This window comes from Amphibalanus amphitrite, unplaced genomic scaffold, assembly GCF_019059575.1.
Source record: "Amphibalanus amphitrite isolate SeventyFive unplaced genomic scaffold, NRLGWU_Aamphi_draft 000548F_arrow, whole genome shotgun sequence".
Lineage (NCBI taxonomy): Eukaryota > Metazoa > Arthropoda > Thecostraca > Balanomorpha > Balanidae > Amphibalanus > Amphibalanus amphitrite.
In genome coordinates, this window is record NW_024882042.1 from 381,052 (window position 1) to 403,710 (window position 22,659).

Sequence of the window (22,659 nt, forward strand, 5' to 3'; positions counted from 1 at the left end):
CACAAAGTCCTTAAAGATTATTACCAATGTCCTTAAAGACATTGCTAGAGATCCTTAAGGATTTAGCTAAAAATCCTTACGGATTTTCCGCAGAATCCTTAAGGAATTTCTAACAAAATCCTTAAGGATTGTGTATCAATTTCGTACAAGGATTTTGTTAAGGATCGTCCTTAAGAAATACATAGGACTGTCCTTAAGGATTTTTTCACTAGGGTTTTCTCATCTTTTCTCAGCGTCCATTGAAAATTTCAAGTTTCTGTGACTTTTGGGTTTGGAGATATGACCTTGTTCTTCAGGTCATGTCATGTCCTAAATGACGAATACCCAATATCTTGCGATGGCTATGGGCCTTGTGAGCTTTTGACACGCTGATTTCGGCTTTTTTGCCAGTCTTACCTCCCACCTATCATTGAACATGTTGTTCTGCGATGTACAGATGTCAGGGTCAGGGTCAAGGTCAACCTAGGTCATCTAAAATTATTGCGCTTTAGGCAAGCTGAATTTACTTTTCGTGAAGTATCTTTGACTGTATGTTTAGTAAAAGCTTCTCAGTTCATCATCAAGTGTAATAGGGACACACAAACCGATCTGTGCACACATCAGTACATACACAGACATACACAGACATACAAACACATATCATTGACCTTGACCTAACTTGACGTGAAATGACCACAGCCAGCAAATTAGTCGGATAGTGTGACAAAGAGCTGTTCTAGCTGGCTTGGCACTAATACGGCAGCGTCATCGGTATATGATGGGTTGGCCCGCTGCTTGTGTAGGTATCTTATTCGACATCACCACAATTTTTTCTTACAAGATTTTTAGCCTTGCGGTCAAGAGCAACAGATTCTGTGGGAAGAGACGAATCCAATGATACCAATTTTACCTCATCAGGTCAGTTATTGACCTTCCAGGTCAGGTCAAACTAAAGAATGTTGCTGTTTGGGGTCACCGTTGCCCGTTGGAATATCACGTGCGCTGCTCATCATATACCGATGACGCTGCCGTATTGTGGTGCCAAGCCAGCTAGAACCTCTTAGTCACACTATCCGACTAGGTTTTTGCTGGCTGTGGTCATTTCAGGTCAAGTTAGCTCAAGGTCAATGACATGTGTTTGTATGTCTGTGTGTGTCTGTGTGTATACTGATGTGTGCACCGATTGTGAATGTGTCCATATTACATGAGATCATGAACTGAGAAGCTTTTACCAAAAATACAGTCAAAGAAACTTCACGAAAGTAAATTCAGCTTGCCTAAAACGCAATATTTTTAGACGACCTAGGTTGACCTTGACCCTGACCCTGGCATCTCTACATCATTGAACAACATGTTCCATGATAGGTGGGAGGTAAGACTGACAAAAAAGGCCGAAATCAAGGTGTCAAAAGCTCACAAGACCCAACGCCAACGCAAGATATTGGGTATTTGTCATTTGGGTTATGACATTACCTGAAGAATAAGGTCATATCTCCGAAACCAAAAACCACAGAAACTTGAAATTTTCAGTGGACGCTAAAAAAGGATAGAGCAGCAGCTATACGAAACATCCGACTTCTAGCAATCAAAATGTTTAGTGCATAGCAGAAAAAAAACTACCTAGGGCGGGGGGGGGGTGGCAACCACTGCCTGCCCCCCCCCCCATGTGCGGACGAGGATTACCTAAGTAATTTGAATATCAGGAAAATAATTTATTAAATCAGGTATTCCAACAGAGTCCCGCTTTATTATAGGTGACCTCCGATTCGTGTTGCATCTAAGTTGCCCAGGGGGCCTCTTATTTGTAATTGTAGGTACAGTACAGAGAGCCTCCTACTTCGACTACTTGCACAGAGAGCCTCCCATACAGCTAAGCTTCTACAGGTCGAGCGCCGGTCTCTTGTACGTACAGAGAGCCCCCTACTGTTACAGAGGGCCTCCTGTTTGTCTAGGGGGCCTCCTATTGGTTAACGGCGCCTCCTATTTGTCCAAGCGGCCTCCTATTCGTCTATGGGGCCTCCTATTTGTCCAGGAGGCCTCCTGTTTCTCCAGAAGGTCCCCTATTTATCCAGGGGGCTTCTATTTTCCAGGGGGATTCCTCTTTATCTAGGGGGCCTCCTACGTGTTCAGGGGCCTCCTATTTATCCAGGGGTCTTTTATTCGACTAGGGGTCTCATATTTGTGCAGGGGCCTCCTATTTGTCCAAGGGTCTCCTACTTGTCCCGGGGCCTCCTTTTTTGAAGGGACTCCTTTTTGTTAAGGGAGCCTTCTATTTGTCCAGGGGGCCTCCTATTCGTACAGAGGGCCTCTAGCTCCTACATGTCCATGGAGCCTCCTATTTGTTCAAGAGGTCTTCTATTTGTCCAGGGGGCCTCCTATTTGTCCAAGGGACCTGCTATTTTTCTAGGGGGCCTCTTTGCCCGAGAGGCCTACTATTTGTTCAGCGTGCCTCCTACGTGTTCAGGGGGTCTCCTATTTGTCCAGGGGGCCTCCTATTGGTTAAAGTAGCCTCTTAGTTTCCAAGCGGCCTCCTATTTATCCAGAGGGCTCCTATTTTTAGGGGGCCTCCTCTTTATCCAGGGGGCCTCCTTCTTGTTCAGGGGGCCTCCTGATTGTCCAGGGGGCCTCCTTTTGTGAGAGGGGCCTCCTATTTGTCCAGGGGCCTCCATTTGTGAAAGGGGCCTCATGTTTGTCTAGGTCTAGGACCTTCTATTTGTCCAGGGGGCCTCCTATTTTGCAGGGGGCCTCCTATTTGTACAGAGGGCCTCCTACTTGTCCATGGGGCCTCCTATTTGTCCAGGGGGCCTCCTTTTGTGAAAGGGGCCTCCTGTTTGTCTAGGTCTAGGACCTCCTATTTGTCCAGGGGGCCTCCTATTCTTGCAGGGGGCCTCCTATTTGTACAGAGGGCCTCCTACTTGTCCATGGGGTCTCCTATTTGTTCAGGGGGCTTCTTTTTTGTACAGAGGGCCTCTTATTTGTCCATGGGGCCTACTATTTGTCTAGGGGCCTCTTATTTGTCTAGGGCCTCCTATTTGTCCAGGAGGACTCCTGCTTGTCCAGACAGCCTCCTATTTCTCCAGGGGGCCTCCTGTTTTCCGGGGGGCCTCCTACTTGTTCAGGGGGCCTCCTACTTGTTCAGGGGGCCTCCTATTTGTCCAACAGGGCCTCCGATTTGTCCAAGGGGCCTCCTATTTAAACAGAGAACCTTTTATATGAACATCGGACCTCCGTTTGCAAAGTAGCTGGTGCGTCTCGGGGGCCTCCACTATTGGGGTCCCAAAATGACAATTGGGGTCCCAAATGTTCGCATTGGGGTCCCACATGGGACCTCGAAAGTATACAAAGTTACACCCATGAGGACGGGTCGCTGGGACAGGGCGCTGGCCGCCGGTACGGGCCGCTGGCCCTGGTTAGTATGCACCGCAGCGGTGGTGAGGCGGGCCGCCTCATTGGTGCGGATCACTGAGCCTCACTGATTCCTCGGAAACAGCCGACATCAGCAGGCGGCGAGGCCGCCAGCGGGGGCCGGGGCGGGGGCGGCCCGCCGCCAACTCACCCAGAGAGCCGGCGGGTGGGCGGGTCCGGCTCCGGGCCCGGCTCCGGGGCGCCGACAGAGCCGCAGCGCCAGCCGCGCTGCCAGCAGAGACAGCGCTGGACGCATGGCCGCAGTCGCACCGACCGGAAAACACCGACTACACAGCACTCAACTTCCGAGCACCGACCGCGGGCCGCGGGCCGCAGATAGCGGCTCCGGTCACCGCGCCCGGCCAAAGGTCACACAACAGAGCGTGCCGCGCCGGCGCGCTCCGCTCGGACACTCGTATCGGAGAACAATCAGCGAGAGCGCGGCCCGTGTGTCAGCAGAGGTGGACCTAGTCGGCCGGAGATCGGGACCGGGCTCCGCGGCCGTCACTGAGGTGTGTCCCGGGGTCCGGGAGCCGTCACTGAGGAGTGTCCCGGGGCCCGGGACCCAGGGTCCGGGAGCCGTCACTGAGGTGTGTCCCGGGCTCCGCCGGCCGTCACTGAGGAGTGTCCCGGGGTCCGGGGCCAGAATAGCTGATTATCTGGTCCCCGGCTGACTCCAGTCGCCCACTCCCTGGCTGGGGAATGGGGATACACCGCGGCCCACACAGCGCCGCGGCCGTCCGTCGCCGACCGGGCCCACAGCCGAACTGACCACGGCCACCGACGGCAGCCGGGCGACACGGCCGTCGCCGCCGACGACGGGGGCGGCGGGGGGGGGGGGCGCCGACGCACACAGCCGCTATCCGGGTTCAGAAGTGGCCAATACCCTAATTTTCGACAAATTTTAAAGCGTGATTTTCTCACATTTTCTGGTCGTAAATTGATCAGACTGTATAAAATATCATCCAGAAAAATATTACTCATTCTGGCACAGATTGGTGGGCTCCCAAAGTACACCGTTTTGTTTTGCTCCGTGAGACCGAACTTGTGCTGCGATTTTCATGTAAATGTTGACGAGTCTCCTGTCATATTCTTTGCTTGAAAATGCGTAAGTAAGATATCAGCTGAAAGAGGAAAATGTGCGGAATCCATTGGTAACAAAAGTGCATCTAAAAACTTCCCACTCAGTTATTATAAGCAAATTGTTTCTCACTTGCACAAAGCAGAAGGGCTTGAGGATTTAAATATTTACATAGGCCTACCAAAAAACGCACAGCGTGCTTCACATCGAGACAACGTCCGTAACATATACCGTACAAATGTGATTCATTTGCTGAAAAAATTAGGTCGGCATCACACTGCCGGCAAAAGTTATTGCAGTTTTAGTGACGCTAGGTCGCCGCCCGGCCGACCCCGGTCAGGTCGGCCGGGCGGCGGCCGTGCAGCTGACGTCCGTGCGGTTCGGCAGCTGACCAATCAGCTGCGAGAGAGGAGCGCGGCCCGTCTAATCGCTCCCAGCAGTTGCTTGTGCGGAGGGGTGCTCGACGCTCGTGTCGATTGCATTTGTTGGTTGTCGATTGTCGAATGACTTGTGGGTATACTTTCTGGTGACCAATAAATGTACGTCGTCTTAACTGAATGTAGTCTGATCAAATTCAATAAAGCTTAAAGACATCCAGCCAACAGAATATCGTAAGAATGTCCGATATGGTTGATAACATTCAGAGTTTTGGGGAGCAGCCATCGACCAGAATGAAAGTTATTGGCTTTTGTATGTAACATTTGCATTGCTTTTGGAAAGTTTCAGTCAGATATCTTCAGAAATGGCAATGTTATCGGCTTTTGCATTTTACCGTAGTCGGTTAATCACAATTTTCGATATTGCAAAGGCAATTTCAGTACGTTCTTGACATCGAAAACCAAAATGAATAGCATCATCGTGTTCCAGAGCTCAAATTGCATCCGATGCACATCTTTTTTGCTGAGAACGCTCAACTTCAAAATTTGACCTTTTTGACCTCGCCGTGACCTGACCTTCATTTGTCGAATGGAAATAGTTTCGAATCGGACGACCCAGATGACATCATTTGTAGATGCTTTGGCCGAAATGGACCATTAAAGATGTGTCGCATGACCTTAAAAATGTATACATTTCCTTCCATGACCTTTTCCATGACCTTTTGTGACCCATGACCTTTCCATGACCTTTTGTGACAAAGTTAGGTTTCGTTTATCAGCTATTCCTATCAGAAGCCGTTTGAACTTTTAGTATTGAACGAGTAGTTTCGAAGACAGCAGGGAAGCTATGCAGAATCCCCCTCCCGAGTCACCCACGTTATGGGATGTACCCATCATCCGCGGATTACAAGCAAAAATATTTTTTACGGCAATGATGTATCAGCATGGATGCTCATACGTTCCCATATGTGACCTTACGGTTGACTTCACATACAATAAAAATTCCTTGGCAAAATGTCAACCGGTTAACGAGTTATCGCATTTTGGCCACTTCCGAACTCAAATAGCGGCTGTGTGCGACGGCTGGACCGGCCACTGAGCAGCCAGCAGCCGGACACGGCTGGGAGCCACCGCGGCGGCCAGCCGGCAGCGGCCGCCCCAAATACCCGCCGCAAGGTCAGCCAACACGGCGACAGGCCACTGCCCGAAATACCCGCCCGGCCCATGGAGCCGCTGGCGACCGGCGGAGAGCGGGTACGGCCGGGGTCGGACTGTCCGGGAGGGGATCGCATTGTCCGGGAGGGGATCGGACTGTCCGGGGGCGGGGTCAGACTGTCCGGCGGGGGTCGGACTGTCTGGTGAGGTCAGACTGTCCCGAGGGAGGGGTCGACTGACGGCGGGGATCGGACTGCCCGGCGGGGGGGGGGTCGCACTGTCCGGGGGGGTCGGACTGCCCGGCGGGGGGTCAGGCTGTCCGGGAGGGGATCGCACTGTCATGCGGGCGGCGCCTCCCACCGGCCGTCCGCACCGGCCGGTAACAGCCGCTCGCCGACACAGCCAGCCGCGGCCGGGCAGTCTGTGCACACTGCATACTGCACACTGCATACTGCACACTGCATACTGCGCGGGGTCTGACGGGCGTCGAATCCAGCTGTACCACTGCCAGGGTGACCAGGCCCGGTCCCTGACACCTGTACCACAGACCGGGTGACGGGCCGGGTGACGGGCCAGGGGTGACATCAGCCCGCCCGTCACCCGGCTGGCGCACCACTATTATTATTTGTCACGTGCCCACAAATAGCAGCAGAGGAGGCCCGCCGGAGCGGCGTGGGCCGAGGCCGCGGGCCGGGCTGTCGGCGACACTGGCCAGGGGCGCAGACCAGTGCAACCAGTCAGCGCCCACATAGCCGGCGACAATCGTCCAATGCACCGGTCGCCACCGCCTCCACTGTGAGACTACCGATAGGAAGGCCATCGCCAGAATGGCACCGACCTGGGTCGAGCACGCGACCCGCTTTTAGACTCGCTGGCTAAGTTCACCGCCGTGCACTCGTCCATGTGGATAAAGCCGCTACTTAGTGATCTGTGCCGTGTATTTCAGGCTAACATGGTGATCGCCCATATCACAGCAGCCGCACGGTCCGAAAGCAGCATTATCGTACAATCTGATCAGCAGGGATTAGTTAGTGTGATAGTCGAGTGATGCCTTCTCATGGAGGTGATGTAGCACTGCATGTGATGCAGCACTACCTGGCTCTGTTCGGAGCCCTCTCTGGGTCGGAGAGGGGGGCGCGGATAGTTTGTTCAGCCGCCCGGTCCGGTCCGGCTCACCGACCCCCCGGCCCAGCCCGGCCCGGCGGACGGGTCGGTGACGGATCGGTGACGGATCGGACCGATCGGAGAGAGGAGGAGAGACGGAGAGGGAGGGGCGGAGAGAGGGAAGGAGAGCAGCTCGGACAACACTGCACTACGGACAGACGGACACTGCCGACAGACAGCGGACAGCGGACACTGTGGACACACATCGGACAGAGGGGCTACTGATGACAGACGGACACTGCGGACACGCAGCGTACACACAGCGGACAGACAGCGGACAGACGGACACTGCGGACAGATGGACAGACAGCGGACACACAGCGGACACTGCGGACACTGTCGACACACGGCGGACAGAGGGATACTGCAGACAGAGGGACACTGTGGACACACGGCGGACAGAGGGATACTGCAGACAGAGGGACACTGTGGACACACGGCGGACAGAGGGATACTGCAGACAGAGGGACACTGTGGACACACGGCGGACAGAGGGATACTGCAGACAGAGGGACACTGTGGACACACGGCGGACAGAGGGATACTGCAGACAGAGGGACACTGTGGACACACGGCGGACAGAGGGACACTGCAGACAGAGCGGGAGTGGACGGAGACTGTTCAACATCGACCTCCCTGATAACTACCATCGGAACGCAAGGCACGTTCCTTCAACAGCATGCCAGAGTGGGCAATTCTATCAGGCGAACGATTCTGGGCGATTCAGATAAGTGCGAAAGAGAAACTCGAACAACTCGGACCGGACCGAGCCCGAGACGGGTCAGTATTCTACGGGCCCAACCCGGGACTTATTCGCATTCAGCGGGCCAAGCCCGGAACTCCACTGGTCAGTATTCTGCGGGCCGAGCCGGGACTGGTCTACATTCAGCGGACCACACCCGGGGGTCTGAGGGACCCCCCCCCCCCCCCCGGTGTTCCCAATAGCCGCTGGTACACCGAGGTGAACAGCCGCCGATGGGTAGTCAGTTACGCCAGCCGCCGCGCTGGTGCAGACGGATAATATACAGTGTGAGCAGCTGCTACGCGGCCACGACTCAGGTACAGAAACAGCATCGCAACTAGGTCTGAGAACAATAAAAAATGCAAGATAACAACGGCATATTTTGTTCTTATCTAGCACCTGTTCAATGCATTGGTTAGTTAATATTGCGTCATTGTTTTCATTGATCAGGCTAACCCAGAAAATAACAGTGTCCGAAAGACAAAAACAGACACTCATACAATAATAGTGTCCGACAGAATAAATGCGCCGAACCGAAAGTCGGCACTGTGTCAATAAAAGCTATTTTGGCGGAATGGCGGTGGCGACGGCTGTCAGACATTGTTCGGCTTCGTACAAGCGAGAAGCCCTGTTCGTATCACTGATAGTGACCCCCCCCCCTCTCCGAACAGACAGCGCCGCCATGGGGGCGACGTCCCTGAACGCATACATGGCGGACCCGACTGCCCTGAACGCATAGTAGTAGTAGTAGTAGTAGTTTATTGACACAGTCTTAGGTACTAGATGGATAAAACCCAGAAGACAAGTGTCCATTAAAACAGATCATATACAAAACATATTAAAACCGTCAAACATTTCATACAGAGAACCAGCCAACCATACATGGCGGACCTGACTGCCCTGAACGCATACATGACGGACCCGAACGCATAGAACATGGCGGACCTGACTACCCTAAACGCGTATAGCTTGTCCGACTTGGCCTCCTGACCTCCCTATGCGCACACACCACGGTGGACCGGTCGGCCGCTCGGCAGCTCAGCGGAAATTAGGCGGGCCGCGGTAGCGGGGAGTGGGTGGGCTGGGGTTCAGCGTTCAGCCCCCCGGAGCGGAGAGTGGGTGGGCTGGGGTTCAGCGTTCAGTCCTCGGAGCGGGTGACTGTTGGGCGGGCGGACCGGTGTGAGGGACGAGGTGATATGCTGTGAGGGACGGCTCAGACGCATAGAAACAGAGCGGTACGGCGGTACACGAACAGAGGGGAGAGAGGAGTGCGGGGGAGATAGAGGGACGGAGAAAGAAATGACGAGTGAGTGAGTGAGTGAGTGAGTGAGTGAGTGAGTGAGTGAGTGAGTGAGTGAGTGAGTGAGTGAGTGAGTGAGTGAGAGAGAGAGAGAGAGAGAGAGAAAGAGAAAGAGAAAGAGAAAGAGAAAGAGTGAGAGAAGAGAGAGAGAGAGGGGGGAAGGCAGCATTTCGTGGGCTGCCGCGGACGGGGGGGGGTCCAGTGGAGCGGATTTGGAGGGTCCAGTGGAGCGGACTGGGGTGGGGGGGGGGAGCGTCCAGTGGGCCGGACTGGTAGGGCCCAGTGGGTCGGGTTTGAAGGGTCCAGTGGAGCGGACTGGGGGGGGAGGGGGCAGTTGAGTGGACTGGTGGGGCCCAGGGCCAGCGCCAGCGGACGCCGCGCCGGCCCGCCGGCCCCGGACGGATATCAGTACACACAGCTGTGGCGACAGTGTGCCGATCGGCGTCCCTCACAGACGGGGATTGGTTACGGCGCCCGGTCAGCGGACGGCCGGGGTAAATCTGAGAGTAACTGATTACGGCGGCAGGCGGCGGGAGCTCCGGTACAGAATTACACAAACAAACAGCACCGGGCCTGCAGAACAGCTGAATGAAGTCATTGCCAACAGAGTACGGAAGGATAAAAGACCAGAAGAAATGAACACAAATGCTCCATTCTTTGGTCCACGGAGAAAACAGATGGACATTTTCCTTTCATTTTGTTTCCGAGACGGGTCCTCTCATTTATGCAGCGGGATTCAGAAAACTCGCTGCAGAACAAAGCTGCGGCTGAGACAAAGCCGGCAGGGAGACTGATGAGATGAAAAACAAAAGGGAATGGAGAGTTGAGTGGAAGTGACGGACGATATCGCTCTGTTACTGACCCACTAGCGGACGATTTCGACTAGCGGACGATTTCGCTCTGTCACTGACCCACTAGCGGACGACATCGCTCAGACACTGGCCCACTAGCGGACGACATCGCTCAGGCACTGGCCCACTAGCGGACGACATCGCTCAGACACTGGCCCACTAGCGGACGACATCGCTCAGACACTGGCCCACTAGCGGACGACATCGCTCTGTTACTGGCCCACTGCACTGGTCAGGCAGCTAAATTCAGCGGCCGGCACGGGGACTGCACCAGTCGGTACGGCCCGTGCCAACCCGACTGATCGCGGGGAGCTCCGGACAGACTACTGGAGCAGACAGACTGCTGGGAGCGGACAGACTGCTGGAGCGGACAGACTGCTGGGCCAGCAGCTCCGGACAGACTACTGGAGCAGACAGACTGCTGGGAGCGGACAGACTGCTGGAGCGGACAGACTGCTGGCGCGGACAGACTGCTGGGCCAGCAGTGCTGACAGAGTGCTGGGAGCGGACAGACTGCTGGAGCGGACAGACTGCTGGGAGCGGACAGACTGCTGGAGCGGACAGACTGCTGGAGCTCAGCGGACAGACTGCTGGGCCAGCAGTGCTGACAGGGTGCTGTTTGGGGCGCCGGGCCGGTCTCTATATCTGGTTCTCGCCGGGCCACACAGCGGCGGGCAGCGTCTCGGGCGGCGATGACAACTGAACGGGTAATGATGCATACGGAGCACCGGGTGCGGCCCAGCAGCGAGCGCTGCGGCCCAGCATCATTCCAGGCGCCCGGCACTGGCGCCATCTATGGAGTGTACTAAGAACTATCCACGGCTTGTATCTATTGGGGCTGGGCTCACTGCGTCCAGCAGCTAGCAGCGGCCAGCAGCGGCCCGAACAGCGAGCACTGAGCGCTGAGTAACCAGCGCTGAGTAGCCAGCGCTGAGTAACCAGCGCTGAGTAACCAGCGCTGAGTAACCAGCGCTGAGTAACCAGCGCTGAGTAGCCAGCGCTGAGTAACCAGCGCTGAGTAACCAGCGCTGAGTAACCAGAGCTGAGTAACCAGCGCTGAGTAACCAGCACTGAGTAACCAGCGCTGAGTAACCAGCGCTGAGTAACCAGCGCTGAGTAACCAGCGCTGAGTAACCAGAGCTGAGTAACCAGCGCTGAGTAACCAGCACTGAGTAACCAGCACTGAGTAACCAGCGCTGAGTATCCAGCGCTCAACAGCCGGTCGGCGGGCTGGGCGCCCCCTCCTCCCCCCCCCCATCACCACCGCCAACCACCACCCCCCAACCCTGCTACGCCAGCCTCACCCGCCCCGGCAGTGTCCACACTAACCCTCTGACCCGGCCCACAAACATCCCAAATAACCAGGCAAAACCTATGTGAAATATTTCAGTTAGAAATCTAAAGCAGGGTTCCGCTGGGATTGTACTTGCAATTCGAACACGATAAAACAATAGGTACAACTACCCGCTGAACTATGCAACCACTCGTTCAGCATTGAACTTGTGTGACAATTCAGCTCCCTATGCGCCAGACATGATATATCCGAGATACTACTGCACTGCTACATGCTTTAACCCGCGCCCTGGTGGGGTCTGTTTATAACGCGACCTGGTGGGGGGGGGCTATTTTTTGCCCCCCCCCCCTCGTATCTCCGAAACTACTGGACGGATCCGCAAAATTCAAACGGCGTTCGAAAGGCCTGTCAAATTTGTCATAGGAAACCAAATTTCATTGACCTCGGGGTCACCAATGACGTCACAGGTCAGGTCAAAGATGAAATGTTTCACCGTTCACGGGTCTTCTAGGGAATGCGCTATAACACCGAGAAAAACGCATTTTGTCGAGAATCAGCGATAGGGCGTCAGTTGCCTAGTAGATATGTTGCTATTAGAGGTCACTGACAATACCAGGTCAGGTCACAGGTCAGGTCACCAAGGGTCACGGGTCAGGTCACATGAGCCCAACTTTACTAAGGTTGTGTGATGCATGTTTTATGGCCAATTTTTCATTTCCAACTCAATGGTGTTGGTTATAAGACTATCAGGTACGGCTTAGGTCACTTTTTGGTGAAGTGCAGGTCAAGCTCAGGTCAAGCTCGGGCCAAAAAAGGTCAAATTTTAAAGTTGATAGTTTTGCATAAACTGGGTATTGATTCGATGCAGCTCGTCACGGGGAGTCTAATGGTGGTCTTTGTTTTGCGCTACGAGGTCTAGAATTGCTAAAAAAATTGAGTTTGAAGATTTGACGTCATCAATTTTGAAGTTTTTTCACTATAACTTCGCCAAAAAAGAGGTATCAATCTCAAATTTGGTATGTGGATGGAAGGCGGTAAGGACTAGTGGTGTCGATCGGTTACCGAAAATTTCGGTTACCGAAAATTTCGGTTACCGAAAATATATGCTGACCGATTTGGTAATCGGTCGGTCAGGCCCCCCCAAAATCGGACACTTTCGGTCACCCTGCCAGTGAAACCATTTTCAAAAAGAGAAAGTATTCCATTTTTGCCTAGTTAAAATGAAATTTATTGGGATGTTAATGATAGAGTTGCAAAATTTCCCCCAAATGTCAAATGCCACATTTTGGCAACTTCATTAGCCATCCCACCCAGCAGGCAGCAGCCACCCATTGTCCAACCACAACTACAAGCAGGCTGATTTTGACTCAGTTGGCCCCACAAGTACACACAATTTTGAAACTCTATTCCAGTCTAACTGTTAAATTTCACCTGTAATCAAAGAAGTATTGCCTGCAAAAATCATTATACAGTCATCAAAAATGCAAGGACAAAAATAACTTGAATTACTGAAATGTGTTTCTGAAGACTGGAAAGTTAGCACTTAGCACTTAGCAGTGATCACATTTACATTTCACAGGTGTTCTACTATTCCACATTCTCCTTAAATATTGCAGGTACCAACCAAATGTTTGAAATCTAGATGACCACAACATAAAAACATAGGAATCTTGACAAAAACTACAGATTCGGCCCATGTCCAATTTCTGGAATCTTCCAAATCCACATTCCAAACACAAGGAAGGATTTCGAAACAGATGCGCCATAACAGAGATTTTAAACCAGCTGATTAAGTTGCTGCAAAAAAAGTTTTGGATTGTTACATGCTGACTCGTGAATTATTATTTTTTGATGTAAATGATCCAAAACGATATTTAATTCTAATGAAATCAACATTGTGAGTGTAATCCACTACAAGAAAATTAATTTCCCTCCAATAATTCTACCAAAAGGGCATATAAATAAATATTACGTCATCATCATACATCCTTTCGTTAGGGTAGAGAGGATCTTAAAAAGTCAATCCTTGGTTCTTCTATTACTTTTGCGCCACTTTGGCGCCACTTTGTATAAGTTTTGTCTCTGCATATTTTGTTTTCTTGTAAAGATAAGAAAAACAAGAGATAAGACAAAGTGCCTGTTTATGAATTTTCATTTCATTTTTGGGACAAAATTCAAGCTCAGAGCTACCTAGTACCTGCCTTTTCAGCTGGATTTTCAGTGTCAAATTCTTTGTAGGGTATCTCAGACCACATCTCAAGGCTCAAGGCAAGTTTCCAAGCAGTTTTGATGTGTTTTGTGGTGTGTTGATTCCGCCTTTTCTCCTAGGGAATGTTGTCATGAACATAGGTACCTATTACCAACCATTTGACTTACTAATTGATCGTGCTTTTGCAACATGAATGAGCATTCTTCCTTACATAGACCACAGTAGATTCTTGACAATTCTAATTAACCAAATCTGTGAAATGCTGAGGTCCATGTGTTGCTACCCTCAGCAATGTAACTTCTACCACAAAATGTATTTTGCAGTGGCTAAGGATTGACTGAACTTGGACTGAAATGCCATTTCCCATTATTTTCCATCAGAATTTGCCAAATATTTTAATTTTGGGGTAGAGTAATAGCAAATAGAATTTCGGTCAAATTTCGGTCAAATTTTGGCTTGGGATTTATCGGTCGGTATTCGGTCGGAAATTTTCCCCAAATTTTGGTTTCGGTCGGTATCGGTTAGACATTTTTTGGAAAATGACATCACTAGTAAGGACTATCACATATATTCCGGTTTTTGCGAAATTCCAAAAACTTTTTGGATTTTTCGATTATTATATCCAAAAGAATCTATTTTTTGATTTTTGGGGGTCAAAATCCAAAAATTTCAAAAATCCGAGATAGCAGTTTTGTAGCCCTGTTCATTCTACAGCTTTTATGTCTATCATTTTTCTGTATTTGCAAAGCTATAGGCCTGACAGCTCTTCCCGCGAAACCCTTTTTTGGGTCGAAAACGGCAGAACATGACGTCACTCTGACGTGATTTGCGGCCAACCTATCATAGCTTTTGGAATTTGTTTTGGTCACAATGTGTAAAATTGATGTCCGGGAGGGTACTTAAAGTTTGGTGACGATCGGCGCAGCGGTTCTGGAGATATATCGAAAAGTCTGGAGGGGGGGGGGCAAAAAATAGCCCCCCCCCCACCAGGTCGTGGGTTAAGTCCTAATGCGTCAAAAAATTAGACAAACGGAAAAACCACGAGCAACAATGGCTGCTGTCCATTGACAGTAATGGCTACTGCCCATGGACGGTAATGGCCGCTGTCCATGGACGGTAATGGCCTAATGGCTGCTGCCTATGGACGGTAGAGGCTGCTGTCCCACCGGAGACGGAGGGGGCGAGCGCAGCTCCCAGACACCATTCAAGGAATCGCTGTTTCATTACTGAAAGCGGAGAGTCAACGACTGATACACTTCGGCCAGGATAAATGAGGAAATTTGCCAAGTGACCTGCCAATCGATACCGCAGTGTTCTATTGAAGCAAAATACAAGTATTTCGAGAACAGTTAACATCAATAACGTGTTAGCCTTTCGGTTGTGGACTACACTCGTTCCGTCTGATAAAGTACCGCGTCTGGACTCCTCCAGAGCCTGGGAAAGGGCGGCCTTTTCCGGCAGCAGTTCCGTGCACACTCTGTCAGCGCCCGCCGCGGCCCGGGGGCAGCAGTTCCGTGCACACTCTGTCAGCGCCCGCCGCGGCCCGGGCGGGACACGGACACTGACAGATGGCCGCCAACGGCGGGGAGCACGCTCCCAGGGATAGCGGGCCGACACTGCACACACAGCCGCCCGCGGCACGATGGAGCTGTGTCAGCGGCCGACGACAGTAGCAGGAAACGGACTATATCCCGGACGAGGCGAAGAAGTAGGAGCGGCACGGATGATCAGTCCGAGCGGGCCACACAGCAGGAGGGTCCGGCGGAGGAAGATCTATTTGTGTTGTGAGGTTATCGGTGGAGCCAACAAATTACTTAATGAAACTACTTTTATTGACGTCACAAATATGTCCTTACATAAGCAGAGGAGGATCTGGCAGGGCAAGACCTACTCCAGCAGGACCGGCGCCGCATGAGTCAGAGTGCATATCGATCATTGTTAATCGCATGTCTGACTATATCAGTCCGGTGTCGGTCCCCTATCCGTCCCGGGTCAGTCCGGTGTCAGTACCGAGACGGTCCCGTGTCGTCCGGCCGACGACCGGCGTCGGCATCGTTCGGAGTCCCGTCACGGCCGGTCGGGCCGCGATATTGGACCGGCCGGACCGCAGCGGCGGCCGGCAAAACAGGCCGGCCGCAGACACCTGGCCAGCATGGCGGCGGCGGCGAACTGTATGGAGGAGCAGCTGCTGGCGCTGTATGGAGGAGCAGCTGCTGGCGCTGTATGGATGAGCGATTGCTGGCGCTGTATGGAAGAGCAGCTGTATGGAGGAGTAGCTGGTGGCGCTGTATGGAGGAGCAGCTGCTGGCGCTGTATGGAGGAGCGGCTGTATGGAGGAGCAGCTGCTGGCGCTGTATGGAAGAGCAGCTGCTGGCGCTGTATGGAAGAGCAGCTGTATGGAGGAGTAGCTGGTGGCGCTGTATGGAGGAGCAGCTGTATGGAGGAGCAGCTGTATGCAAGAGCAGCTGTATGCAAGAGCAGCTGTATGGGGGAGCAGCCGTATGGAGGAGCAGCTGTATGGAGGAGCAGCTGTATGGAGGAGGAGCTGTATGGAGGAGCAGCTCGTGGCGCTGTGTGGAGGAGCAGCTGTATGGAGGAGCAGCTGCTGGTGCTGTATGGAAGAGCAGCTGTATGGAGGAGTAGCTGGTGGCGCTGTATGGAGGAGCAGCTGTATGGAGGAGCAGCTATATGGGGGAGCAGCTGTATGGAGGAGCAGCTGTATGGAGGAGCAGCTGTATGGGGGAGCAGCTGTATGGGGGAGCAGCTGTATGGAGGAGCAGCTGTATGGAGGAGCAGCTGCTGGCGCTGTATGAATGAGCGGCTGGTGCAAATAAGGTAGCGCTATATGGCGAAGCAGCTGGTGGCGCACTGCAGGAGGAGCGGCTGGCGCAAATGCGGGGGGCGCAAATGCATGACAAGCGCCATGTCTGCGCACAAGTAGGTGTCAGCTGATGCCGAAAGCCATCACGCATCATGTGAAAACCGTGACCAAGATGAGTAGGCACTAGGCATGGCACACGTTGATATGGGCTCAGATGATGGGCTTACGGGCAACTAGCGAGCTTTGTGGCAGCCTCATTCCGCGTCCCCGGGCAGAAATTGGGACAAAGCTGAGCTTGGCATATGATGTATGACATAATGAGCAGGCGTTTACTCAGAGTCAGAGTTGCGGACCAGTATAATTTGATATGTTGATTACCTCGCCTCCGTGCTCCCCTTAGCCGTAGGCTACTTTTAGAGCCCATTAACTGCAGAATATAGTGGGTCGTTTGTCATCCGTTAGGAGTCTCAGAAGGACCATGATGTGCGGCGCAACACGTGCTAAGTGGCCAGACGAGCACTGCACCCCTCGGTCAGACCGGCCAGTCGGGGGCACACCATAACACAAACTACGCACGGCTCATATCACATCACCGATCACACAGCTCTCACATCACATCACACAGCTCCACAGCACATGACACGTCATACCACAGGGCCCACGGCGCATCACATAGCTCAGCAGCACAGGGCCCCGCAGCACATCACAAGGCCCGCAGCGCATCACACAGCTCATCAGCACACGTCCCGCAGCACATCACACGGCCCCGCAGCACATCACACAGCTCAGCACACACGGCCCCGCAGCCCGCTCCGGTGTCGGTACGGGTGTCTGAGTCCCGCCGCCCGTACCTCCAGGACTATCCAACACGACACGACCTGTCCCTACATGTTCGGTCCGCACCACCACCCCTCCCAGTCCCCTCGCCATGCCCCTCCCCTCCCCGCCCCCCTGCCGGCTGCTCTCTCCGCTCGGCCGAGCCGCGACTCGCGGTAACGGGCCGGCCGGTATTGGTGTTGGTTTGCCTGATGCAACAGGCCCGTACTGCGGGCGGTTTCCTTGAAAACCGGCCGGCTGGCGACCGCCGCCGGTCCGTCCCCGAACCCCGGCAGTCCGGTCCAGACACGGCACACCAGTCCAGACATAAGACACCGGTCCAGACACGGCACACCAGTCCAGACATAAGACACCGGCCCAGACACGGCACACCAGTCCAGACATAAGACACCGGTCCAGACACGGCACACCAGAGCATAGTTACATGGTACACCAGAGACGAGTCCAAACACTGTACACCAGGCGCTAAGCACGAGACACGAGTCCAAACACTGTACACTGGCCCAGACACGGTAAACCAGATCAAACACTGTACCTACACCAATCCAGACACAGCACACCAGTCCAGACATGGTACACCAGAGCAGACATGGTACACCAGTCCAGACACTGTATACCACTCCAGACATGGTACACCAGTCCAGACATAGTACACCAATCCAGACAATGTATACCACTCTAGACATGGTACACCATTCCAGACATGGTACACCATTCCAGACATGGTAAACCAGTCCAGACATGGTACACCATGACCAGTACAGACATGGTACACCAATCCAGACAATGTATACCACTCCAGACATGGTACACCAGAGCAGACACAGTTCCTACCTACACCAGCCCAGAAACAGTATGTCAGTCCAGACATGGTAGGTACACCAGTCCAGACATCGTACATCAGTTCAGACACAGCATAGCACCAGTTATGGGGTGCCCATGGGTTATGGGTAAAATTGTTTGTTGTCAAATTTATCCTCATTGTAGTTCTTTGTCAGTCATTTTACAAATCAGTTAATGACACCATGTAATGAAGAATGTTGAAGTGACAAAGTTGTTCTTGTAGCTTTAAAGTGTAAAAGTTATGGAGCAGTAGGTACTCTTTGTACTAAAGCACTTGTCCTGGAATTAAAATACCAAATAGATGGGTGTTACGTTCCTATTTATTGAGAAGAAAAGCAGGTTCAAAGCATTAAACAGTGGCTTTAAGATCAATTTAATATGGTTCAAGTATTTGTATGCAAAAGACTTCTAAATCAAAGCAATTATACTAATGGTTCCAGTCAAACCAAATTAAGTCCAAGTGGTAGGTATGTAGGTTGGTAGGTTGTAGTTTGGTAGGTTGGGTATAGGAGTAGAGGAGGTATCGTTGGTAAGTTGGTAGGTTGTAGCTATGGTTAGGTCAGAGCCCTGGGTAAATATTTACATAAAGTCCGATCCATATTTCAAGCATAAATTTTGCATATTCTTACGTTATTTGACATCCTGAATGTAGATATGATGCTTACATGCGGCGGAAAACAGTGCTACCATATTAAAAATATTTGCTACCATATTTGGGGAAATGTTGGGAACCGGGGTTTTTGGGTGGGGGAGGAAATACAATGCCGTAAGAATGGTTATGAAAGTTGGGGGAAACTGTTGGGAACCGGGGTTTTTGGGTGGGGGAGGGGGGATCGGGGTTTATGGGTATGGAGAGAAACCCCGGTTCCCAACAGTTTTCCCCAACTTTCATGACCATTCTTACGGCATTGTATTCCCTCCCCGACCCAAAAACCCCGGTTCCCAACATTTCCCCAAATACGGTAACAAATATTTTTAATATGGTAAAACTGTTTTACGTCGCATGTAAGCATCTTATCTACATTCAGGATGTCAAATAACGTAAGAATATGCAAAATTTATGCTTGAAAAGTGGATCGGAGAGATAAAATTTACTTACCTCTAATCTAGTTCACCGTGGTTTCGAAAAATACGCTGGACGCGTTGGCGTTCCTCGTTGCGGTACGCAACTGAAACTAGTTCGTATTCCTCCCACTTGCACCCGGAGCACAACGAACCACCCGGCACGGAAGCCATGATCCAACTAACAGACTGGCGGGAAATCGGAAAGCACTGGAAAGCACCTGCTAAAACTGGTTCAAACCAGTTTGCTCAAACGGAAACGGAAGTTTCTGCTCTAGATTACAGGTACGAATGGAAAGAAGTTTACGTAAGGTCATAGCTATTAGGCATATTTGATAGAAAAGATATCATAATTATATTATTTGAACATAAAAAATAAATAAAAAATCATGAAAAAGCAATTTGAATGTAAAAAGCATTACTTCTTCTCTATTCAAATTGTTTGATGAAAGTGACGTCAAAATAACAAAACACGAAAAAATGTTTAAAAAATTGGAGTTTTGTTGGGTAGGATAGGAAAAAAAACACGGCAAAAATTGTCAGAACCTAATCTAACCTGACCTAACCTGACCTACTGATTTTTGCCTACCCGGGGATAAGGAAACAGTTGCTCGCATGAATAGATTGCAAGCAATGGTAAGTCAAATATTTTTAGGTTAAGTGGTTGTGCATCAGGCCTCAGGCCTTCGGCCTGAGGCCAGATACACAACCACTTAACCTAAAAATATTTGACTCACCATTGCCTGTAATCTCTCCTAAGGCATTGCCTTCGGCACTGCACCGCTTCGCCACGATCATTTTCATGACGTCACTTTCATAATGAGATTGAAAGGCGTAATGTTTTCACTCAACCTTGGAGTTTATTCATTCGATCCATCTCACGTGGCGCAAACGGCTGATGGAGTGCGTTGACGGTGGGTGTCGTGGGATGGTGACCTGCGGCGACGGTAAATATTGCGCAGTTGCTTTAAAACTTGGTTGCGCCATAAATAACTATCAGATATGGAATCAGGAGCTCAAAATACATCGAGTGGTGTGGTTTTTATAATCGTCTTGTTGATCGGACCTTATGTATATAAATACCGAGCCCTGTTCAAGTGTATGTGGCTGCCAGATCTCCCGCAGTAAAAAAGGCTGGGCCTAGCTAAGCAGGCAATCAGAACAGCGGGGACTGCCATCTATGTGTCGCATGATTGACCGCTTAGCTAAGTCCCACCTTTTTTACCGCAGGAGCTGTGGCAGCTGCAGCCACATGAACAGGGCCCAGGTTAGAATGTTTTATCTACTTGGACTTCACTCTTCACAGCTTCACTCTGCCTACAACCCAATGACGTAGGAACAATGCTGCTGTCATATTTGCAGTGCTGGGCACAATCTACCTTCACTCAAAGATCACTGAAAAATAACATGCGGTTGCTGAGCACCTGAACACAGCACTCGCTGGCTGAATGCTCCAATAGGCACTGACCTTTCCTGTGAAGGCGATTTTGGTCATGCTCTGCCTGGACAGCAATCTGCAGACTTGCTGGATTCCAGACATCCTTATTCTTGTTGTTCTATGGCACACAAGGGAGCTGACGCACAAACGTGTATCACCGGACTCTGATCTTTGGAAATTCTTTAAAAGATGTCCGTCACCGCTCACATTAGCTTCGAGACTTTCAAAAACACCTCTCACTTCAACTTTGGTCCTCGATCGCCAGGCGCGTCGCACAAGCCTCCAAGCTTGTGCTGTTTCAACAATAAAAACACAATGAATACAGGGTCAACGTTCACAACAAGTCTATGATCAAGTTCATAATAAGGAACCTGAACCACAACACACCAACACCACAGCAGTCACCGCTGATCAATTTTTCACGACACCCTCACTCTCCAGCTCCAGTCAAAATGCCAAATCAAAATTACCAAGGTTTGGGGAAAAATAAGAGGACCACATGTCCATCAAGTTAGCGTCGTATACGTATTCAGATTCAGGGCCTGTTCCAGCGCCTCCAGTAGAAATTCTTGACTGGAGGCTCTACCAGAGGTTTCACTGGAGGCGCTGGAACGCAATCTGGAGATTTCTGGAGATTGGCATCACAGATACCAAAAGAATGGCGATTGTTCTCTCTTGAAACGCAAAATTTCTTTTCAATTTTATTAAGAAAGATTAACAAAATTATAGCAATGTAATTTTCTTTACATTCAAGTTGTAAAATAGTCAGTCAAAAGTCCTTTGTTTACATTCGTGATTGTCACATGTGCGCCATAATTGTAGACCAGAGCCTCCAGAGAAATTTGGACCTCTCAACTCTCTGGAGGCTACTGGAGGTTTCTGGAGCTTCGGCGAGAGCTTTCTGGAGCTTTCTGGAGGCGCTGGAACGCTCTCTGGAGGATTCTAGAGCTTTCTGGAGCTTTCTGGAGGTTTCTGGAGGCGCTGGAACAGGCCCTCAATTTCGAGCAATGACCGCTCAAAATAATGGTTTACACGGCCTTGAGTTTACAGATAGCCCATGGCACGCTGGCATGTTTATTAATCCCACCCAGAAATGACAAACAAAGCCTCTGATTGGCCAGTTTTGGCTGACAGACGCAGAATATTTGTCAGCAATAGAATACTATGCTTTAGCACGTTTTCAATAATGACGCATCCGTTACATTTACAGGTTAGGGCAGCTAAAATATTGTAATTGATCTAACATGTTAAATATAACACTTTTGGAAGCCCGTAGAGATTGTTTCTAGTGAGTTAGGTGTTACAAAGTATTAAAAGAAATGATTGTTATCTGTTAAATAAAGAACAAAAGCTTTTAGCTACTAACATCCGCCTGACAGTCTCCAGAATCCTGCGTACGGGGACACCGCAGTCTCTGTTTCTTATGCTTTCGCAATGGGGAAAAATTGAAATTTTAAATGAGTCAGTATCGTGTTAAGAAGTACTGATGCTTTCAAAACTAAATGCTTTTCAATTCAAATTCCAGAATATCCTTTCGCGGAAATAGCCCTTCTCAGCCTGTCTCTAACGCTACAAGTCTGAACAGTGAGCGTCTCATGCGTTGCTCACGTATCGCGATAAAAAGGACGGTGTCATATGATCAAATGAACTTTTCTTATGCATAGAGCATTTGAAACCTCACACCAAACGCCTCCCTTCCTTGTTTTCCACTGCTGCCTTTCACATACCTTACCTAGTACCTACCCAATGACCGTTCCAGCTCGACATTCCTTATCGACTGCCTCACATTCAACGGCCATATCCCACCTACGCTGAAAACCAATCGGAGGCACTTTCAATCGTCCCTTGAATACAATTGCTACCTACACGCATTTAGAGGAGAACGAGGCCCAGAAAAGGCGTGCATAAAACGATCGGTTTCGGCCCCCATGGAATAAGCCAGGAGGTAAAATCATATTGATTGAAGAACATTTTCGAGGACATGATATCTATCAGATATTACTTTGCAAAGGTATTGTGAACATAACGTCCGCGTATCGCAGCTCTGAATCTGCTGGTGTCAGTCCCATGCAGCAGCCACCGGACCACTGCCCCGCCGCCT

General features: G+C 51.0%; 1 protein-coding gene across 4 annotated transcripts in view; it reads right to left on the reverse strand.

Annotated features, from left to right (window-relative positions):
- LOC122393696 (calcium uniporter protein, mitochondrial-like) overlaps positions 1–21,017 on the reverse strand; it is an 81,156-nt gene extending 60,139 nt beyond the window's left edge. Inside the window, exons 1-2 of one of the 4 annotated variants that reach the window (XM_043389936.1) lie at positions 20,950–20,968; positions 20,589–20,851 (exon numbers count right to left, since the gene is read on the reverse strand). In XM_043389936.1, coding sequence (XP_043245871.1) covers positions 20,589–20,660 — 72 coding nt within the window. In that variant the 5' untranslated portion in view covers positions 20,661–20,851; positions 20,950–20,968. Of the gene's footprint in view, positions 1–20,588 lie in introns of all 4 variants that reach the window. The other 3 variants (XM_043389935.1, XM_043389937.1, XM_043389934.1) reach the window with 3 other exon arrangements.
- Between the last annotated feature and the right edge of the window lie 1,642 nt (positions 21,018–22,659).